This window comes from Rattus norvegicus, chromosome 7 (assembly GCF_021556685.1).
Source record: "Rattus norvegicus strain SHRSP/BbbUtx chromosome 7, alternate assembly SHRSP_T2T, whole genome shotgun sequence".
In the NCBI taxonomy this organism is placed as follows: domain Eukaryota; kingdom Metazoa; phylum Chordata; class Mammalia; order Rodentia; family Muridae; genus Rattus; species Rattus norvegicus.
Window position 1 is genome coordinate 138618420 of NC_141540.1, and position 15883 is coordinate 138634302.

The following is a 15883-nucleotide window of genomic DNA, read 5'->3' on the forward strand; positions in this document are numbered from 1 at the left end:
TCACAGTGGGCAGCTCAGCCTCCGAACCTTCCCTGGTTCCCAACCTTCCATCCCTGCTCCTCAGGCCTCGTCTATACCTGATTCTCCACTAGCCGGGTTCAAGCCCCAGGCTGACAGACGTACCCGGAAGTCCCTGAAGTCAGCGTAGGTGGGGTCATAGGTCTTGTGGTGGGCGTCCAGCAGGATGGCTATGATGTGCTGTTGTTCTTCAGATAGCTTGGGCCTCAGACTGTCCTTCAAGGCCTCTTCCTCTTTTCTCTTCATTATCATCTCCCTCTTACGCTGTACCTCCTCATCTGTCAGGATGACTGTGGGGCAAGACACGAGTCCTGAGTCATGGCCCAAAACTCCAGGAACCCTTCCTCCACTACAAAAGGACCGGGATGGGCTCCTTGGGACCCAGCTGCCATGTTAACTCCAATACCTTAACATGGAGAACACTGGGTTTTCTATAGTGAAAGGGCGGGTGTGTAGGGGAGGACAGGGTTTGAGAGGAATGAAGTCTGGTACTGGGAAGTCTGGATTCTCAAGGACCAGTTGTGGGACCTGGGGAAAATAGCAGAATTTCTGGACTTTTTTTTTTCCCCATGCTCATAAAAAGTGAGCAGTTTTGGGGCACATGGTCTTTTCCAAGGTCTCTTTATCGGAGACGGATGGGGAAGGGAGGAAGAGAGAAGAGATGGAGAAGGGGAAATGCCTGGCATAAATACCAGCCCTTGCCCATGCATCGTGGTCCATAACTAAGCTTTTGCTGTGCTGGAGGTGAGATGCTCAGGCGGACCCCTGTGAAGTAGCCATTTTCATATGGAATTCTAAACCACAGGAAAACACATTGCTCCTTTGATTCTCCGCAAAACAACGGAATGTTCTGAGCCCTCTTGGACTCCCCGGAGGCAGGAGGCCCATAGCCCTGGTCTGTGGCACCCTTTCCACTTGGCAGTAGGTAGCTAACCGCTCATGGAAGATCCTGTCACCAGCAGGCTGGTACAGGGGCTTCTGCAATGGCACCTGACACCCCGCGCTGGGCAGCTGCTTGTAAGAGCAGGCGGGAGCAGGATGCCTGGCACGGCAGCCAGGCAAACAGACCGCCTGGTCAGGGCTTGCAGAGCCTGACGTTAGGAGTGGGCACTAGGGCCCTCAGCCTGTACCTACTCGCTCTGCACTCAAAGCTGCCAGGGCGTCTGCCTACAGAACTGCGGAGTTTCACAAGAGCGGGAGAAGGAACTGGAACCACAGAGTAAATGGGTTCTGGGCTTCAAGAAAAGTCCATTGACCTCAGCCCCTCATGGAGGGAGAGGATGAGGGCAGTCAATGGAGGGCGGGGCCGGGCTGACGTAGTACCTATGGTAGGCCAGAGGGGACAATCAAAGCCACAGGTAGAGCAGGAAAGGGAAACATTTGGGAAAGACGGACTCTTCTTTCCCAGGGCACACAGACTGGGAGCAGTGCTGGGAGGTAGCCACGCCCAGGTGGCTGACTCATTTGCCCAAAGAGCTGCCAGCCCTCTTCCCACAGAAGGTGTTTGCTCAACGCCTAGGAGGTCAGGCAGGGTTGGGGGAAGGAGCTAGGAGGCCAGGAGCATCCCTAGGAAAGAAAGGGCTGGAGGTCATGGCCGGTGGAACCACGGTTAGGTGTCTGGTCTCTCCTGCCCCTGTGTACGGCGGGCAGAGAAAGAGACAGGTGCTCAGGAGGCTTGCTGTCCCGCTGTGGGCGTCCACAGGCATGTTGGTGAGCCTGACTGATTTCAGTAGCCCTTCCAGAATCCTGTGATGTTATTCTCCCTAGAACCTTCTGCATCTTCCCTGTTCGCCGGGATCAAATCGAAGTCAAGGCCTTCCATGCTCCAACTTCTTCCTAACTCAGTCCAACTGCGTCCTTGGACACAGCTTCTGTTCTAGGCACGTTGGCGTGGCTGAGCTGTAAACACGACCTGTTCACACTTGTTCTGGATGCCTGTCCCCCGGTCTTCTCTGCCCAGCAGCTATGCATATTCTAGTCTTTCTTTAGTGGCCAGCTTTTTGCCTCCTTATCCAGGAAGCCTTTCTTGATTTCCCCAAGGGGCTGTGCGCTCGCCTACTCCTGCGTGATCAGTGTTTTTCCACACTCACAGGTACCTACGTCTCCCACTCTCGAAGACTCATAGCTAGTACAGGTTTTAATGAACGCTGACAGAGAAACAAGAAACCCAAGGCTTTCTTTTCTAGAGCCTGGGATGCTAGGAGCAGCGGTTATGACTTACGATTCTTTACACTTCTCCCGTTACAGAGCTTCGCCAGGGATGTCTGCCCCAGAGCTTGCCAAGTAGTCCGACACCGACAGAGTGTGCCCTTGTGATGGACTCTGGAAGACATTTTCACAGCACAGAGAAGGCCAGAGAGGACTGCACCCGATTGACTGTACTCCAAAGTGTCAGGAACGGCACCCATAGCACGCAGGTTCACAGAATAACCCATGAAAGCCGACCTCTTCGCTGTAAACACTCCTCATCAAAATGTTTCCAAGACAGACTGACCTGTGCGGGGCCACCTGAGTAACCAAAAGCTTTTCTCAGATGACGCTTCAGACTCTGCAGACGCAGGGACGACCCCAGAATTGTATGCTCTGTGGTCTTTGTGTGACTTGACATGGGCTTCTGTTGACATCTCTGCTAGGTTACATATTGTTTCTGATTATCAGTGCTTGCTTTTAGAAGTATGGCTTCTTTTCTTTTTAAAATTATTATTACTATTATTATTTAAATTTTAGGAGTGATTTTCCTGCATCGTGCATCACATTCATGTCCGATGCCTGCAGAGGCCAGAAGAGGGCGTCAGATCCCCTGGAGCTGTAGTTACAAGCAGTCCTGCCATGTGGGTGCTGAGAACTGAACCTGTCCTCTGGAAGAACAGCCAATGCTCTAGCCACTGAGCTGTCCCTCCCACCCCATGTGTCTTTTTCTTTTGAGACAGAGTCTTGCTCTGTATCTCAAGCTGACCTGGGAGTCACATATAAGCATCCTTTAGGTAAGTATCACCCGTATCCCTTCTTTGAAGAAGAGGAAGCAGAGGCCCAGAGAGGTATGTGGTGTGCTCAGGGTAACACAGCTAACAGTGGGAGAGCCAGGGTTCAGACCTGGGCAGTCTGGTTCTGGAATGAATGGTGATGCCCACAGTCCGTCTGCCTCCAACCGAACCCAGCTGAACAGCTCAGGGGAATTCTGCTTCTCAGACTTGGAGTCCTGACACAAAGTGTCCCAGGTGAAGCTAAAGAGTATGAACCGTTAAAGGGACAAAGACTGTCACCGGCTTACAGGAAGAAGGCAAAGACGACGGGAGTTAACCTTCAGAGGCAAGCAGCACGCCTCAGGGTGAAAGACCAGGGTGGCTTGCTAAGTCTGACGCCCTGGGCTCAGTACTTGGGACCCACATTGTGGAAGGAGGGAACTGACTCCCCCTAGCTGTCCTCTGACCTCCACATGTGTGCTATGACATGCCCCAGCTTAAACAAACAAATAAACAAGATCGAAGTTAATCTTTACGATCTGTCTTCCCACTCCTTGCATTGACTAGTGGCCATGCACCGCCCGTGACGGGCGGTGAAACCTGAGACTCGCTGGTTCCTGTCCAGGGCCGCCACAAGGCAACACTGACTTGGGACAACCACACACCATTCACCTACGATGTTGTCCGTTTGTGAAATATTTTACTTTGAGGCCCTATTAGCCTCTTAGGCATTTTGAAAATGATTTTCTTGGTGAGTTGACACTCAGATATTCCTGTTGCTGGTTGGAGGATGTGCTTTTGAAGTGAAGCCAGAAACCTAGCAACAGAGGTCTGGTGAACTGTCAGCACGTGCCGCTGTCTCCTCTCCTTGCAGATCCCTTGGGGGACATGATATAGTCTTGTACAGTTATTTGCAGGTAAAATATGTTCCCCAGCCAATGAAGCCCAGGCTCAAGTTGGGGAAGCCAAGATCTGCAAACACAGAACAGTTTTGACCGTGATGTCACCGGTGACCTCAAAACGCCAGAGGAGAAGACGTGACACTTTCTTCCCAAATGAATGACACAGACAGTATCAGATCTAGGCTAAGCTTGCTGGTCTATAGACGGACCGATGGGGTTCTGGAGACAGAAGCATGGTGAGAGGTGACATTCAATCATTGAACACATTGACTGAGTACCTCCTATGTCCAAGAGTAAGAATCATACTTCAAATACAAAAGGTCTTGGATTCTAAGGGCATGAAACCATCTAGGACTTGAAGACAGAGGAAGGAATCTTCAGAGGGACAACGCTTAAGTCTGGTCCTTGGGGCGGCAGGCAGAGCTCTGACTTGCTGGGAGTGCCTAAGGGGCTTCCTAAGGAAGGAGCCCACAGGCCAGACCTAGGGCAGAATAGATGCTAGCCCAGTTATCATGCTAGCCCAGTTATCATGCTAGCCCAGTTATCATGCTAGCCCAGAGGCATAACAGGTTAATCCTCTTGACTTTCTTAGCTGCTAAAAAAAAGTAATATTCACATGCTCGGGGGCTATGAGAATTTAAGAAAATCTGTGTTCTCTTTGCAGTATTTGGCACATAGCAGGTTGTCAATAAACATTGGTTCCTGCCACCTGTCTGTGCTCCTCCACTTCCCACATTTCCCTTCCAAGGGCTGGCTAGAAGAGAGAGAGAGACTGGGTATATAGTCCCCTTCCCAGTGTTTGGAAAGAGCGATCGTTTCTGAGAGGAGAGACAAAGTCTCGAGGGACAAAAGCCAGTGCAGGGGTCGGTTCTGGAGGGTTCTAAGCCAGGGACTTCAAGCCCAGACTTAGAAGCTGGACACAGTTTAGATCCAAGGCAGGAATTGTATCTCTTGGGGGACACGTGTCCCTCCAGAGTGGTGAGAAATGGTTCCATTCTAGTTGGATCCCTGGCCTCTCCTCCTCTCCAACTACGGCTCCCTGCTGGGAGCACCAGACCGAGGGCAAGACAGGACATGTGAGACTTCATGGAGGACCTAGATGAGACCCAGAGCTGCTTTGGAGGAGGCCATCTACTTCTGTCTGTCTGGCAGCATCGTGAGATATCGTGTATCTTGGTTCGGCACTTGCGGGCTGGGGTACTGCCTGTGGAGCTCTTGTGGGTTTTGGAAAAGGTCCTGAGTTGGACTGTAGTCCCCGGTAACCACTGGCTTGCTATCGGATCTCAGTCCCGGTGTTTGTCTTTTCTGGGCCTCAGAGGATCTTCAAGAGTAAGCAACAGCTATTCCACTGAGTCCAACAATGGAACCCAGGGCCATTCTTGGGTGGTGGGGACCTCAGGACACGAAGGAACCTTCTCTGAAGGGGTAGCCTGCACTACAGAGTCGGCCACTTCTGTGCATTCACCTGAGCACGAGGTGCAGACCAGATCCCACTAAGAATGTTTGAGAGCACCTAGCTAGCCTTGGGCCTCCGAGCCTCACTCTCCAGTATAAACACAAGGGGTGGGGTGGGGCAGTGACTAGGTAGCAGCAATGACATGTCCAGACCTGCATGCTGCTGTGGTATGAGCAGCAACCAAGGTCTGGAAACTCCAGGGCTGCCGGTGTTGGCTGGGAGCTGGGATCAGGTCGGAGGAGCCTTAGTGACGGAGGAGGGCCAAGGTGATTCTGCCTCCGCTTCCCAGTGACAAGCGTGTTTTATTGCTCCCATGAAAGATCCTCTCTCTATTCTCTGACTTTGGTCTGCTCCTGGTGTATCTTCTTGGTCTTCGGCCTCATGCTCCTTCCTTATGTTCTCAGACCCCAGAGGACTTCGGAGAGTGACGGCAGGCCCACGGACTGGCAGGACATGGGCTATGCTATGTCCTGGAGCCAGGGTGTGGGGTCTGAGTTCAGATGCCAACAGCACCGTGCAAAGAAAGCAGAATGGAAGTGCTCCAGTCCAAGGGCCCAGATGAGCCCCTCCCAGCATCTGCTGCATTATATGGGCTCTCTCTTTTCCCACAACTCCTTGGTATATTCCAAACCGCACTGTCACCAGCTTTGCCTCGCCCATGCCCTGCCCTGCTCCAGGGTCCTTGGGGCTCTGTGGAGAAACCTGAATGAGGTAACCACAGCCATCTTGTGACCATAGCTGTGCACCCCACTCCCACCTGACCCCCGGATACTCACACTCCTTCATCATGCCGATGTCCACACAGCGTTTGAGCCGGCAGGCCTGGCAGTGTCGCCGGTTGTCCTTGGTGATGCGGCAATCTCCATTGAAGGGACAGGTGAACAGGGCCTTGCGCTTCATGCTCCGCCTGATGGGACAGCACAGTTTTGCACCGAGTTGCTGGCCTTCTTGCTTCTAACTCCCAAGAACAGCCTCCAGCGGCTGTAACTATGGAGACCTGACTACAAGCCCTCAGATGCCCATTTTCTATTCCCTTGGGCCACCCTCAGTGACCCCCAAGCCCACCCTGCACTGGGTCTGCCAATCAAACTCTAGCAGTTCGCAGTCATTGGAATATGGGGGTTGAGACGACGACAGCCACCAGACTGGCCAATGGGTGGGGAAAAGACAGCAGAGGGAGGCCCCGTGACTACCAACAACAGTCACAGACCCTTGGATACACTCAAAAGACTATTGGTATGAACACCTCACTTAACAGATGGGATTGCCGAGGTTAAGAAACTCTCCAGTGGGCTGGAGAGATGGCTCAGTGGTCAGGAGCACTGACTGCTCTTCCAGAGGTCCTGAGTTCAAATCCCAGCAACCACGTGGTGGCTCACAACTATCTGTAATGAGATTTGATGCCCTCTCCTGGTGTGTCTGAAGACAGCTACAGTGCACTTATATAATAATAAATAAATCTTAAAAAAATAAAAGAAAATCTTCAGTAAGAAATTAAGGCTTCAGATCGGAGAGTCTTAGGGATCTGAGCTCAGCCTCTATCTTCTTGGCCTGCCTTCAACGCTTAGACACTCAAAGCGCTCAATAAACAGCCCCAGGCAACTGGTCCTTGAGCACAGCTCACAATGAAGGAAGCACCTTCTATCGGCCTTGGACTTTGGCTCTAGTACCCTCCACTGATGAGCTGTCTTACACAAGGGGGCAACCACAGAGCTAGGGTTGTGGTGAACGTGGATGATGCCAGGCTATTAGGGATGGTGAGACTTTAAGTTTAGACCCCCTGTCTCTCCTTGTAAAAGCTAGTGGGGACATTGGGTGGCATGCTAGTGTCCACCTCTGCGGGGACAAGAAGCTTTCAACTTTTGCATATATGCCTCTGCTACAAGGACAGTCCTTTTCACAGCAGAATACAAAAGCGACTTGGGAACCATCAGGGTTACCCAGGGATGAGGTCAGAGTTGCCACATTGCTCTATTCTAGGACATGAGCCATGTGACCTCCCTTCCTCTCCTTCCCGACATGGTTCTTGAGGTCTCACCTGTTCCCACAAATGCCCACGAGTCTCCAAACCTCCTGGAAAGACCAGATGTTTCTAATTCAGAGCAAATTCTCATTTCCTTTTTGCTCACAACTAGGCATTTTGTCTGAGGTCTTAATGTGGCTGCTCTCTTCTCCGCCCACCATCGTGTCTAGCTAAAAGTCCTGGCTGTGAACCCTCCCAGACCACGGGTGCCAAGACGCACTCCTCTATGTGCCTTTCAAAGCGGCACAGCAAAGCCTTGAGCAGTCCCTGGTGGTGCAGAGGGCTTCTTAGACACCAGGCAGAATATCCAGAGCCCTTCCTCCTCTGGCTCCAGGGGTCTTGCCTACGATCCTCGGTGAGGGACTGTGGCTGTGGTAGAACGCTGTGACAAGAGCGGCTTCAGAGAGAAAGGTTCAGGTTACAGCCCGTCATAGCAGGCAAGTCAAGGAATGTGACAGAGTTGCACATTTGTCCCATGGGTGTTGTCATAATTCTCAAAACACAAGCTTTAGAAAGCTTTTCAATTATAATTATTATTTTAAGGTATGGTTAAGACTCTTCCCGAGTTCTAAATATTGAGTCAGGGGGAAGGAATGGTGTGTGGGAAGATGACATTTTGACTTCATGCTCTAGAAGCCACAGAGAGTTCACTGGCTGCATCATTCTCCGACCCGCGAGCCCCCCAGAGCTGGCCTTTTAGGTGTGTCTTCTTTAATAAAGACGTTTTTCTGGGTCATAGGCCCTGCTGGCTTGGAGACCAATTCATTCTCTGTCCTCCCACCTTCTATGGGCACTTAGACATGTGGCTGGCATCTAGTCTTGGCCCACAAGGAGTCAGGGCATTCAGGCCACCCAGCCCTGGCTCTGTGCTTTGTCCTAAAGATCCACACCCTACCCCGCCTCCCCGCAAAGCTAATTGCCTATGAGCGAGTTTGGTTTTGAGAAACAAGAGCCTTCTCATTCCACGGGAGCCCCAGTGCCTCTGCTGCTCCTGGGTCCGAACCCTGTCATTCTCTGGCTGGCAGGCAATTATACCCTAGTTCAGGAAGGGGACCGGGGGTGGTGCAACCAGGCTAAATATAGAGTCAGTTTCTAGAAAGCCAGGGGTCAGGGAGGACACTGGCCAGTTCTCGTGCCAGAGATCAATTCATCAAAACGTAAGAGAGACAAGAAGTTCACAAAAAGATAAAGTGCCAGGGGCTAGGGCCTCAGGCTGAGAAGTGGGTGGCTTCTGCCAGCAACATGGTGTCAAGGGCCCGCTCAGTTCTGACTGTGGCTGAGTTTTAGAGACCCCAGTGTCTGGGCAGGATACAGGAGCTGTGCGGAGTCCTAGGTAGGGGAGACTGTGTGAGGTCAGGAGCGCACCACCTAAGTTGACTGTTGTGTTTACCTCACCTCACAGTATGGTGTGTGTGTGTGTGTGTGTGTGTGTGTGTGTGTGTGTGTGTGTGTCAGAGAGAGAGAGACAGAGAGACAGAGAGAGACAGAGACAGAGACAGAGAAGGGAGTGGGGAGGAAGAGGGGGAGGGGGGCAGAGACAGAGACTGAGAGAGACAAAGAGAGACAGAGAGAGACAGAGACAGAGAAGGGAGTGGGGAGGGAGAGGGGGAGGGGGGCAGAGATGGAGACTGAGAGAGACAAAGAGAGACAGAGACAGAGACAGAGAAGGGAGTGGGGGGGAGAGGGGGAGGGGGCAGAGACAGAGACTGAGAGAGACAAAGAGAGACAGAGAGAAGGAGAGGGGAGGGGAGAGGGAGGGAGAAGGAGAGGGAGAGAAAGGGAGAGAGAGAACAATACACTGCACACCTCACATGTAGACCAGTTCTCTTTGTCAGATACAGCCCAGCAAAGCTGGGCAGAGCAAAGCAAGCATGCCCCGTGGCGCGGCCATTTGCAGCGATACTGACGGAGTCTTGGCAGATGCTCATCTAAACTTTCAGGAAGGTTAACACTGGTCAAGACCGTAGCACTACATTGCAGAAGGCATGAACCCTTAAATGCCCAAGCTAGAGATCGCCCTGTGGGTAGATCAGGAGTGTCAAGGAGATTGAAGACTGTCAATTTCACCCTTGCCCTTGACACCCTGAGACCCTGGAAGCCGACGTCATGCCCCCAGCTCACTCTTCCGGTGCCCAGCCCAAGACTCAACAGACAGCAGAGGCCCAGAGCATTGTTTCCTTGCGGGCTGTTTTACCTGATGTCCAGAGCCACAGCCCTGGCAGTGACCACAATCCAGCTGCAGAGACTGACTGAAGGGACGTTCCCTCAGAGCTCATTGGCTTAGCCGTCAGGTTTTATCTGATGTTTAATTATTTCTACCTGAGCCTCTCCCGCCCTTCCACTCCCGACAGAGATCCCTGCTAACCCATTTCACACGCATCTAAGTCAGCACGGTAAAGACAAAGAGAAAAGGGGCTCAGAAAGTGAGGTATCACAAGAGATCCCTAGCAGTTATTATCCCCAAGAGTCTTCCTCATCAACACTTGGCGTTTCTCCCCAGTACCCTTCGTTCTTTGGCGGAATAATCATTATCTTTATTCTACAAGCAATGCCAGGAGGCACAGTGGAGGTAAGCACGCTTGCTTGATGCCCCGCAGTTAATAAGGTTGACAACTTAACGTAGTTAAGATCTGTGGGGTTCCAACGCTTCCGTCCTTACACTCTAGGCTCTCCGTCATGAATCTATCACCTCTCGGCCCAAAATAGAGCAACAATCCAATTCATGCCTTCCCAACACAAGAGCAGAAGTAGAGGTCATGTGAAGGACTCCTCTGGGGCGAAGAAGACTGGGTGACCGGCAGTCCCTGGCTGAGTGGGTTGGAAGTGGAGGGGTAGCATGCGGCCATGTGAGCCTCCTGCTTTATTCTGCCTATACCCGGGGTATGAGAGTGAATTCATGCATAGCTCAGATTAGCACCCCGATTCCCATGGTCTCAATTCCTAATGATGCCAAGAACAACGTCCAAAGGAAATGGAAGCTCCTCTGTGTCTGTGTGGCTGTCTCTCTTGACAGTCCTACTGACCTTGCCCTCCATGTTTTGGTCTCCTTCCTTTAAGCACATGACTCTTGGGGCCGTCTGTCAACAACCATCCACACCTTGTAGCATGGGAGAGCTGAACTGGGCAGAGTTCTCTTTGGTAGCAACGACTTCCTAGTGAGTCACCGATGTGTGCCCACAGAAGGCTATCTTTTCTACCCACTCGACTTCCGTTACGTACTTTGTGCTTGAATCAGCTGAACAGTTCCCCATTTCCCTGCTTCCTTCACAGAGAATTCTTAGAAGAGCCAGACAGAACGGGCGATGTTCCTGAAAGCAGAACACTCCCTGTGTTCCTGGACTCTCTCACCCACTGTGCTCTGGAAGACCCATAATCAGCAAGGCCACGGAGGACAATGGGGCTGGCAAATGAAAGAAAACACATTTTCCCCCCTATTTTGGAACTCACAGTGCCCAGCTTCACATTGCTTTTGTTTGTTTATTTGATTGCAGGATCAGGGTTCAATCTAGGGCCTCGAACAAGATACTCAAACGCTGCCACTGAGCTACACCCCCAGCCTACAAGGTTTCTGTCAACAGATATTAATAGGATGGGGGAAGGCAAAAAGGAAACAATGAACTATCAATTTAGCTTCCAGGACCACCCCAACCACCCAAATTTCCTCATCAACCTTGATCTCTTTCTTTATCAGAGAGTCCTTGGGACAATCTTCTTTGTGTTTTATGCCTTTGTTTTAACAACAGACCCTCAGACAGAGCCATTCATGACCAGAAATCTTTCTACACCAACCTATTATAGATTATCCACTATAATTATTATCTCGTGAGGTAGCTCTATATATTGTCACCTTTTGGGACCTTCTTGGACTCTGCTTCTTGACGCTTTGGGCATCCACAAGTTTACTTTGCAGGCCTTGTATTTACACCAGAAATATCATCTGTGGTGTTCATGTTCTCCAGAAGAACAGGAAGTGCATAGAATGTGGAACAGTCCACAGGAGGGACTGACCGGCACTGGACTCTTAACTCCTGACCACAGAGCAACTGAACCATGACCCAGACTTCAAACTTCATAATCACTCTTGGACTTGACTGAGCCTTGGGTGTCCTGGGCTCACTATAACCAGTATCTCAGTAGTTAGAACCCAAACCAAACACTAACGGGTGAAGGAGACAGCCTGCCTCTGTGCTTGGGAGCAGCCCAGGGCAAAATCCTCCCCATAGCTGCCGTGAGGGGATAGAGGGAGCTCTTGAAGAACTGTATCTTGGTCTCAAGGACCTCTGTGGTCCCAAGGAGGCTGTGTCTAACAGAGAAGGCACCAGCTGCCTTTTGACGAATAGGCGGATATAAGTCTATGGAGTATTCGGGCAACTATGTGAACTGGGTGAGGGGAGGAAGAATACGGCCAATTCTTGTTACCACAGGAGCGGTGATCTGTCTCTGAAGCCACTGAAAACCCTGGAGTCCTGAATGCTGCACTGTCACCTGTGAGCCTCGAGTTACAACATTTTTTTGTCATCTGGATTCATATATGTTTTCTAACTAAAGTCATTGTGTTGAGACACATACAAGGTTGGTTTGCTAGCAGTGAGCTTCCAACAAAGTGCGTCGCATGCACAGAGGGGATGAAACTTGCCCCAACGCATGTGGTTTCTCCACAAGTCGCACCATGGCTTCTCGAATTTTAACAGTACACAACACTTCACTACTAAACTTAGGAGCCATTTTAGGTAACAAAACCACCAATAATTATAAAAAAAAAAATTCCAAAACAGACAACCCAGCAGTAAGTCGGTAGACAGCTAAAAGGACACTGTGGCGGGAGAGGTAGCCCAGTGGTAGAGCACTTGTCTAGCATGCTCTCCAGGTCTACAGGGGCGGGGGTGGGGGCTGGGAGCGGGGAGGACAAAAACACAAAGATGTTTGTGTAGAGTGAGAGCTAGAACAGAAAGTGGCATGGTGTCCCTGCCCAGCCTTTCCCGAGAGGGAGTGTGCCAGGTGACTCAGCTCTGTAGCGTCCATAAAGGACAGCCCAGGTGTGTCGAGGATCGATCCTGGTAAATTTTGGCAGCTGGGAACGTTTTCTTTTTCTTTTTCTTTTTTTTTTTTTTTGGTTCTTTTTTTTCGGAGCTGGGGACCGAACCCAGGGCCTTGCGCTTCCTAGGTAAGCGCTCTACCACTGAGCTAAATCCCCAGCCCCGGAACGTTTTCAAATATGGGACTCACACACAACAAGCATCACCTGTGTCTATATGAATTTGTTTACGTTTATTTATAGGCCAAACATAATTCAAGGAAAGCCACAGCGATCTCTCTGGGGTCATCAATCAAACGTATTGGAGTTAGGTCTCTTCTAGTGAGTAATGGGCTTTCGCTATCCTGATCCACCAAATCGCCCCTTAGGGTTCCATCTTCTATAGCTGGGTCTCAGGGGAAAAGACAGAGAGGAAGAATGAGGTGACTTGGGAGTAAGGGCGCCATCAATGAGTGAAACAGCCCCAGGAGATGTTGGAGTCCCTTAGAGATTGGTAACATGACCTCTGGTGAGTCTCAAATGTGGCAGCTCCTAGGTTTATGTCCAGTCAAGTTTGGTGGGTGAGTGTTTGAAAGAAAACATACCAGGAAGGGTATTGGGAGATGGCTACAGAAACTTTTCTCAGGGCAGAATTCCACCAAGAGAGATTAGCATTGGCTTGTGTGGCTGAAAAGTCATAAGTCACCCTGCATTCTGTGCCTTCCAGAGTTCTTTTCTGCATATCATCTCAGTAAATCTCAGATACGGGCACGTGTGTAGAGTCGGTTAGCTGAAAAACAGCGGCATTCAGCAAGGAGGAGGGCATTACATTGATAGCGTGGACAATACTCAACGTGCCCCTGACCAGTTCTATGACAGTGTTGGTTTCAGTGTGTACCCAGACTCTCCCTTCTCTCCCCATAGGTGGCTGCCACACCTGCCCTGCCAGCATGGAGTCCAGGTGGCACCTGGCACATAGGACTTGAACTCTGGAAGACCTACCCTCCAGCAGTGTGGGCTTCATACTGCCATGAGGTCTGACAGATGTGACTACGAGACAACAGCCAGTGGCACAGTTGGTCTGGTTTCCCTAACTAGGGAGCAGCTTTCTGGGAATCCAAGAGGGTAGCCCATGCCAGGCCAAATAGGTAATTAGCACCAATAGAAACCCTAGTGCCCAGAGATCAAAATGGCTCCAGGCCACGGAACACTGGCTCCCGAGTAAAGGGTTGGTGAGTCAGACCCCTGTGATGGATGGAGGAGTGGCCCACCCCAGGGACCTGAAGCAGATTCTCTCGTTCCCTAAGCCAGGGGAGCTTACCTACCTCTTCCTCCCACCTCAGACTGCCAGGCTGAGCTTACCGCCTGCTTCTGAACCTGATCTGTTCTTGCCTTTCCTGACAATGCCCTGTTCTTCTGTCTACCCACCTGCAGTCACAAGTTATTTCCCAGGGAGTGACTTCTGGAACATTCTCTCTCCAATATAAGCTGAATGCTAAGTTTTCAAGCTTCCTGCTTCCCAAATCCTTCCATCATCCTCCCATCTTCTCTAGCCCTCCATCTCTGGCTTTGCCTGAGGCCATCTTTGGACCTTCCCGGTACTCTCCACAGACAGTGCCTGCAATCCCTGGGCTCACATAAGAAGAAAGAACTAGACCTTGATGTGCCCTGCTTGGTTGAGAGCTGTGGGAGGCCTGCCATTTTCTGAAGGGATCCAGAGGAGGAGTGGACCAGGGAAAAGGGGGTTGTGGGAGTAGGGGTTGAGAGGAGAGGAGGGAGGGGAAACTGCGGTCTGCATGTAATATATGAGGGAAGAATAAATAATAGAAAAGAAAGAGGAGACACCATCCTGGACTGACCTGACAGGAGTGGTGGACTCCCCTGACACTAACTGGAAAGCTTTCGCTGGTTCACTGGGGTAAAGCAGGCTAAGAATGAAGAGGTCAGGTTGAAGTCTCTCTCGTTTCATGGAAGAGTTTAGAGGGATAGAGAGGCAAGCGGAAAAGCCAAATTCTGGGGCTTCCCCAAAGACATGACCGGCTTTAAAATGAGGAAGCCGCAGCCCTCAGCATGGAGGAGGTTCACTCACAAGGACACCAGACACCAGCGGGACAGAGAGGACCCAAAGAGAAAAGGCCCTGTTGCTTGCTGTAACTGGGAGAGCCGCTATGTTCCTCAGAAAGCATAGGGCCCTCTTGAGGAAAAGGTATGCTTCCCTCTTTCCCTTCCCTCTGCAGAGGGGACTCACCTGAAGAAACCTTTGCAGCCTTCACAGGTCATAGCATTGAAGTGGAAGCCTGTGGCTCGGTCTCCACACACTCCACAGATCCGGGGCACGTTCCGGTCAAAGTCACCAGGGTCGGGCAGGGAGGTGCTGGCCGCTGTTGCCTCCATCCCTGTAAGAACAGCAGGGAGGTCACAGTCAAGGTCAGATGTGGCTGGCTCCTTTGGTATAGCCACCGGCTACCCTTCCCTTCATGGTGGAAAGTGGGTGACAGTTCTTTGGTAGAGTGCTTCCCTGGAGACAAAGTGTGAGCTCTTCGGAACCCTTTGCTGCATGGCCGCCCTCACCAAGACAGAAAGAACGAGGCTCGGGACCACGCCTCATTCAAACCCTATGCCTGCTGGCTGCTTTGGGAGAGCAGCTGTCCTCATCAGGAGAGATGGTCTGCTTTTGGGGGTGATCTGAAGAAATGTGGGCACATCCCCTGGCCAGGCAGATCAGAGCCAGTGCCTTACTCAGTGTGGCCTCCAAAAGGAACAGGGGAAGAACAGTGGTGTGTAAACCCAAGCTCTTGTCCTGAGAGAGCCTGCTCTTGCAGCCAGGCAGCCTGGGGCCCTGTGTCCTCAGCGGTGTCTTTCTATTTTTGTTTCCGGTGCACTTTGTGTGAGTTTGGATGTCCTTCTGAGCCATGTGAGTCATGACCAATTAGCTAATTCTGTTTTCGGAGACGGTTTCTATAAGCGGGCATTATCAGCTCATGGACCTCACACCTGAGGAAAAGGGAGAGACAGGGATTGCTCGTACGCCCTTCTCGAGAAATGGCTGACCTTTCTTTTCCATTAGTAAATTTGGCCCCGGCTTTGCTGACTGACTTTGATTCTTGACTTTCGTGAGGCTCAGAGCTGTCTCTATGATACCTCAGGTCTCCCTAAAATGCTCTTGGACTCAATCCCTCAGTTCTTGTGAGCCCTCTCAGAGCCATTACATGTCTGAGTGGCCTCTCTGACCTGAGACAAGTGGGTCAGGAAGAAAATAGCAGAGAGATAGGGATGAGGGATGAGCACCTACTTTTCAGATAGAGATGAGGGATGAGCACCTGTTTCTCAGATAGGGATGAGGGATGAGCACCTGCTTCTCGGATAGGGATGAGGGATGAGCACTTGCTTCTCAGGGATGAGGGATGAGCACCTGCTTCTCAGATAGAGATGACAGATGAGCACCTGCTTCTCAGATAGGGATGAGGGATAAGTAAATGTTTCTCAAATAGGGATGAGGGATGAGCA

At 51.2% G+C, this 15883-nt stretch overlaps 1 protein-coding gene across 2 annotated transcripts in view; it reads right to left on the bottom strand.

Annotated features, from left to right (window-relative positions):
• Vdr (vitamin D receptor) overlaps positions 1–15883 on the bottom strand; it is a 52113-nt gene that overhangs the window by 14442 nt on the left and 21788 nt on the right. For both annotated transcript variants that reach the window (XR_015623785.1, NM_017058.2), the window contains exons 3-5: positions 14625–14772; positions 6116–6246; positions 124–308 (exon numbers count right to left, since the gene is read on the bottom strand). Coding sequence is in view for 1 of the 2 variants with exons in the window: in NM_017058.2 (NP_058754.2) it covers positions 124–308; positions 6116–6246; positions 14625–14770 (462 nt within the window). In the remaining variant the exon portion in view is untranslated. The remainder of the gene's footprint in view (positions 1–123; positions 309–6115; positions 6247–14624; positions 14773–15883) is intronic.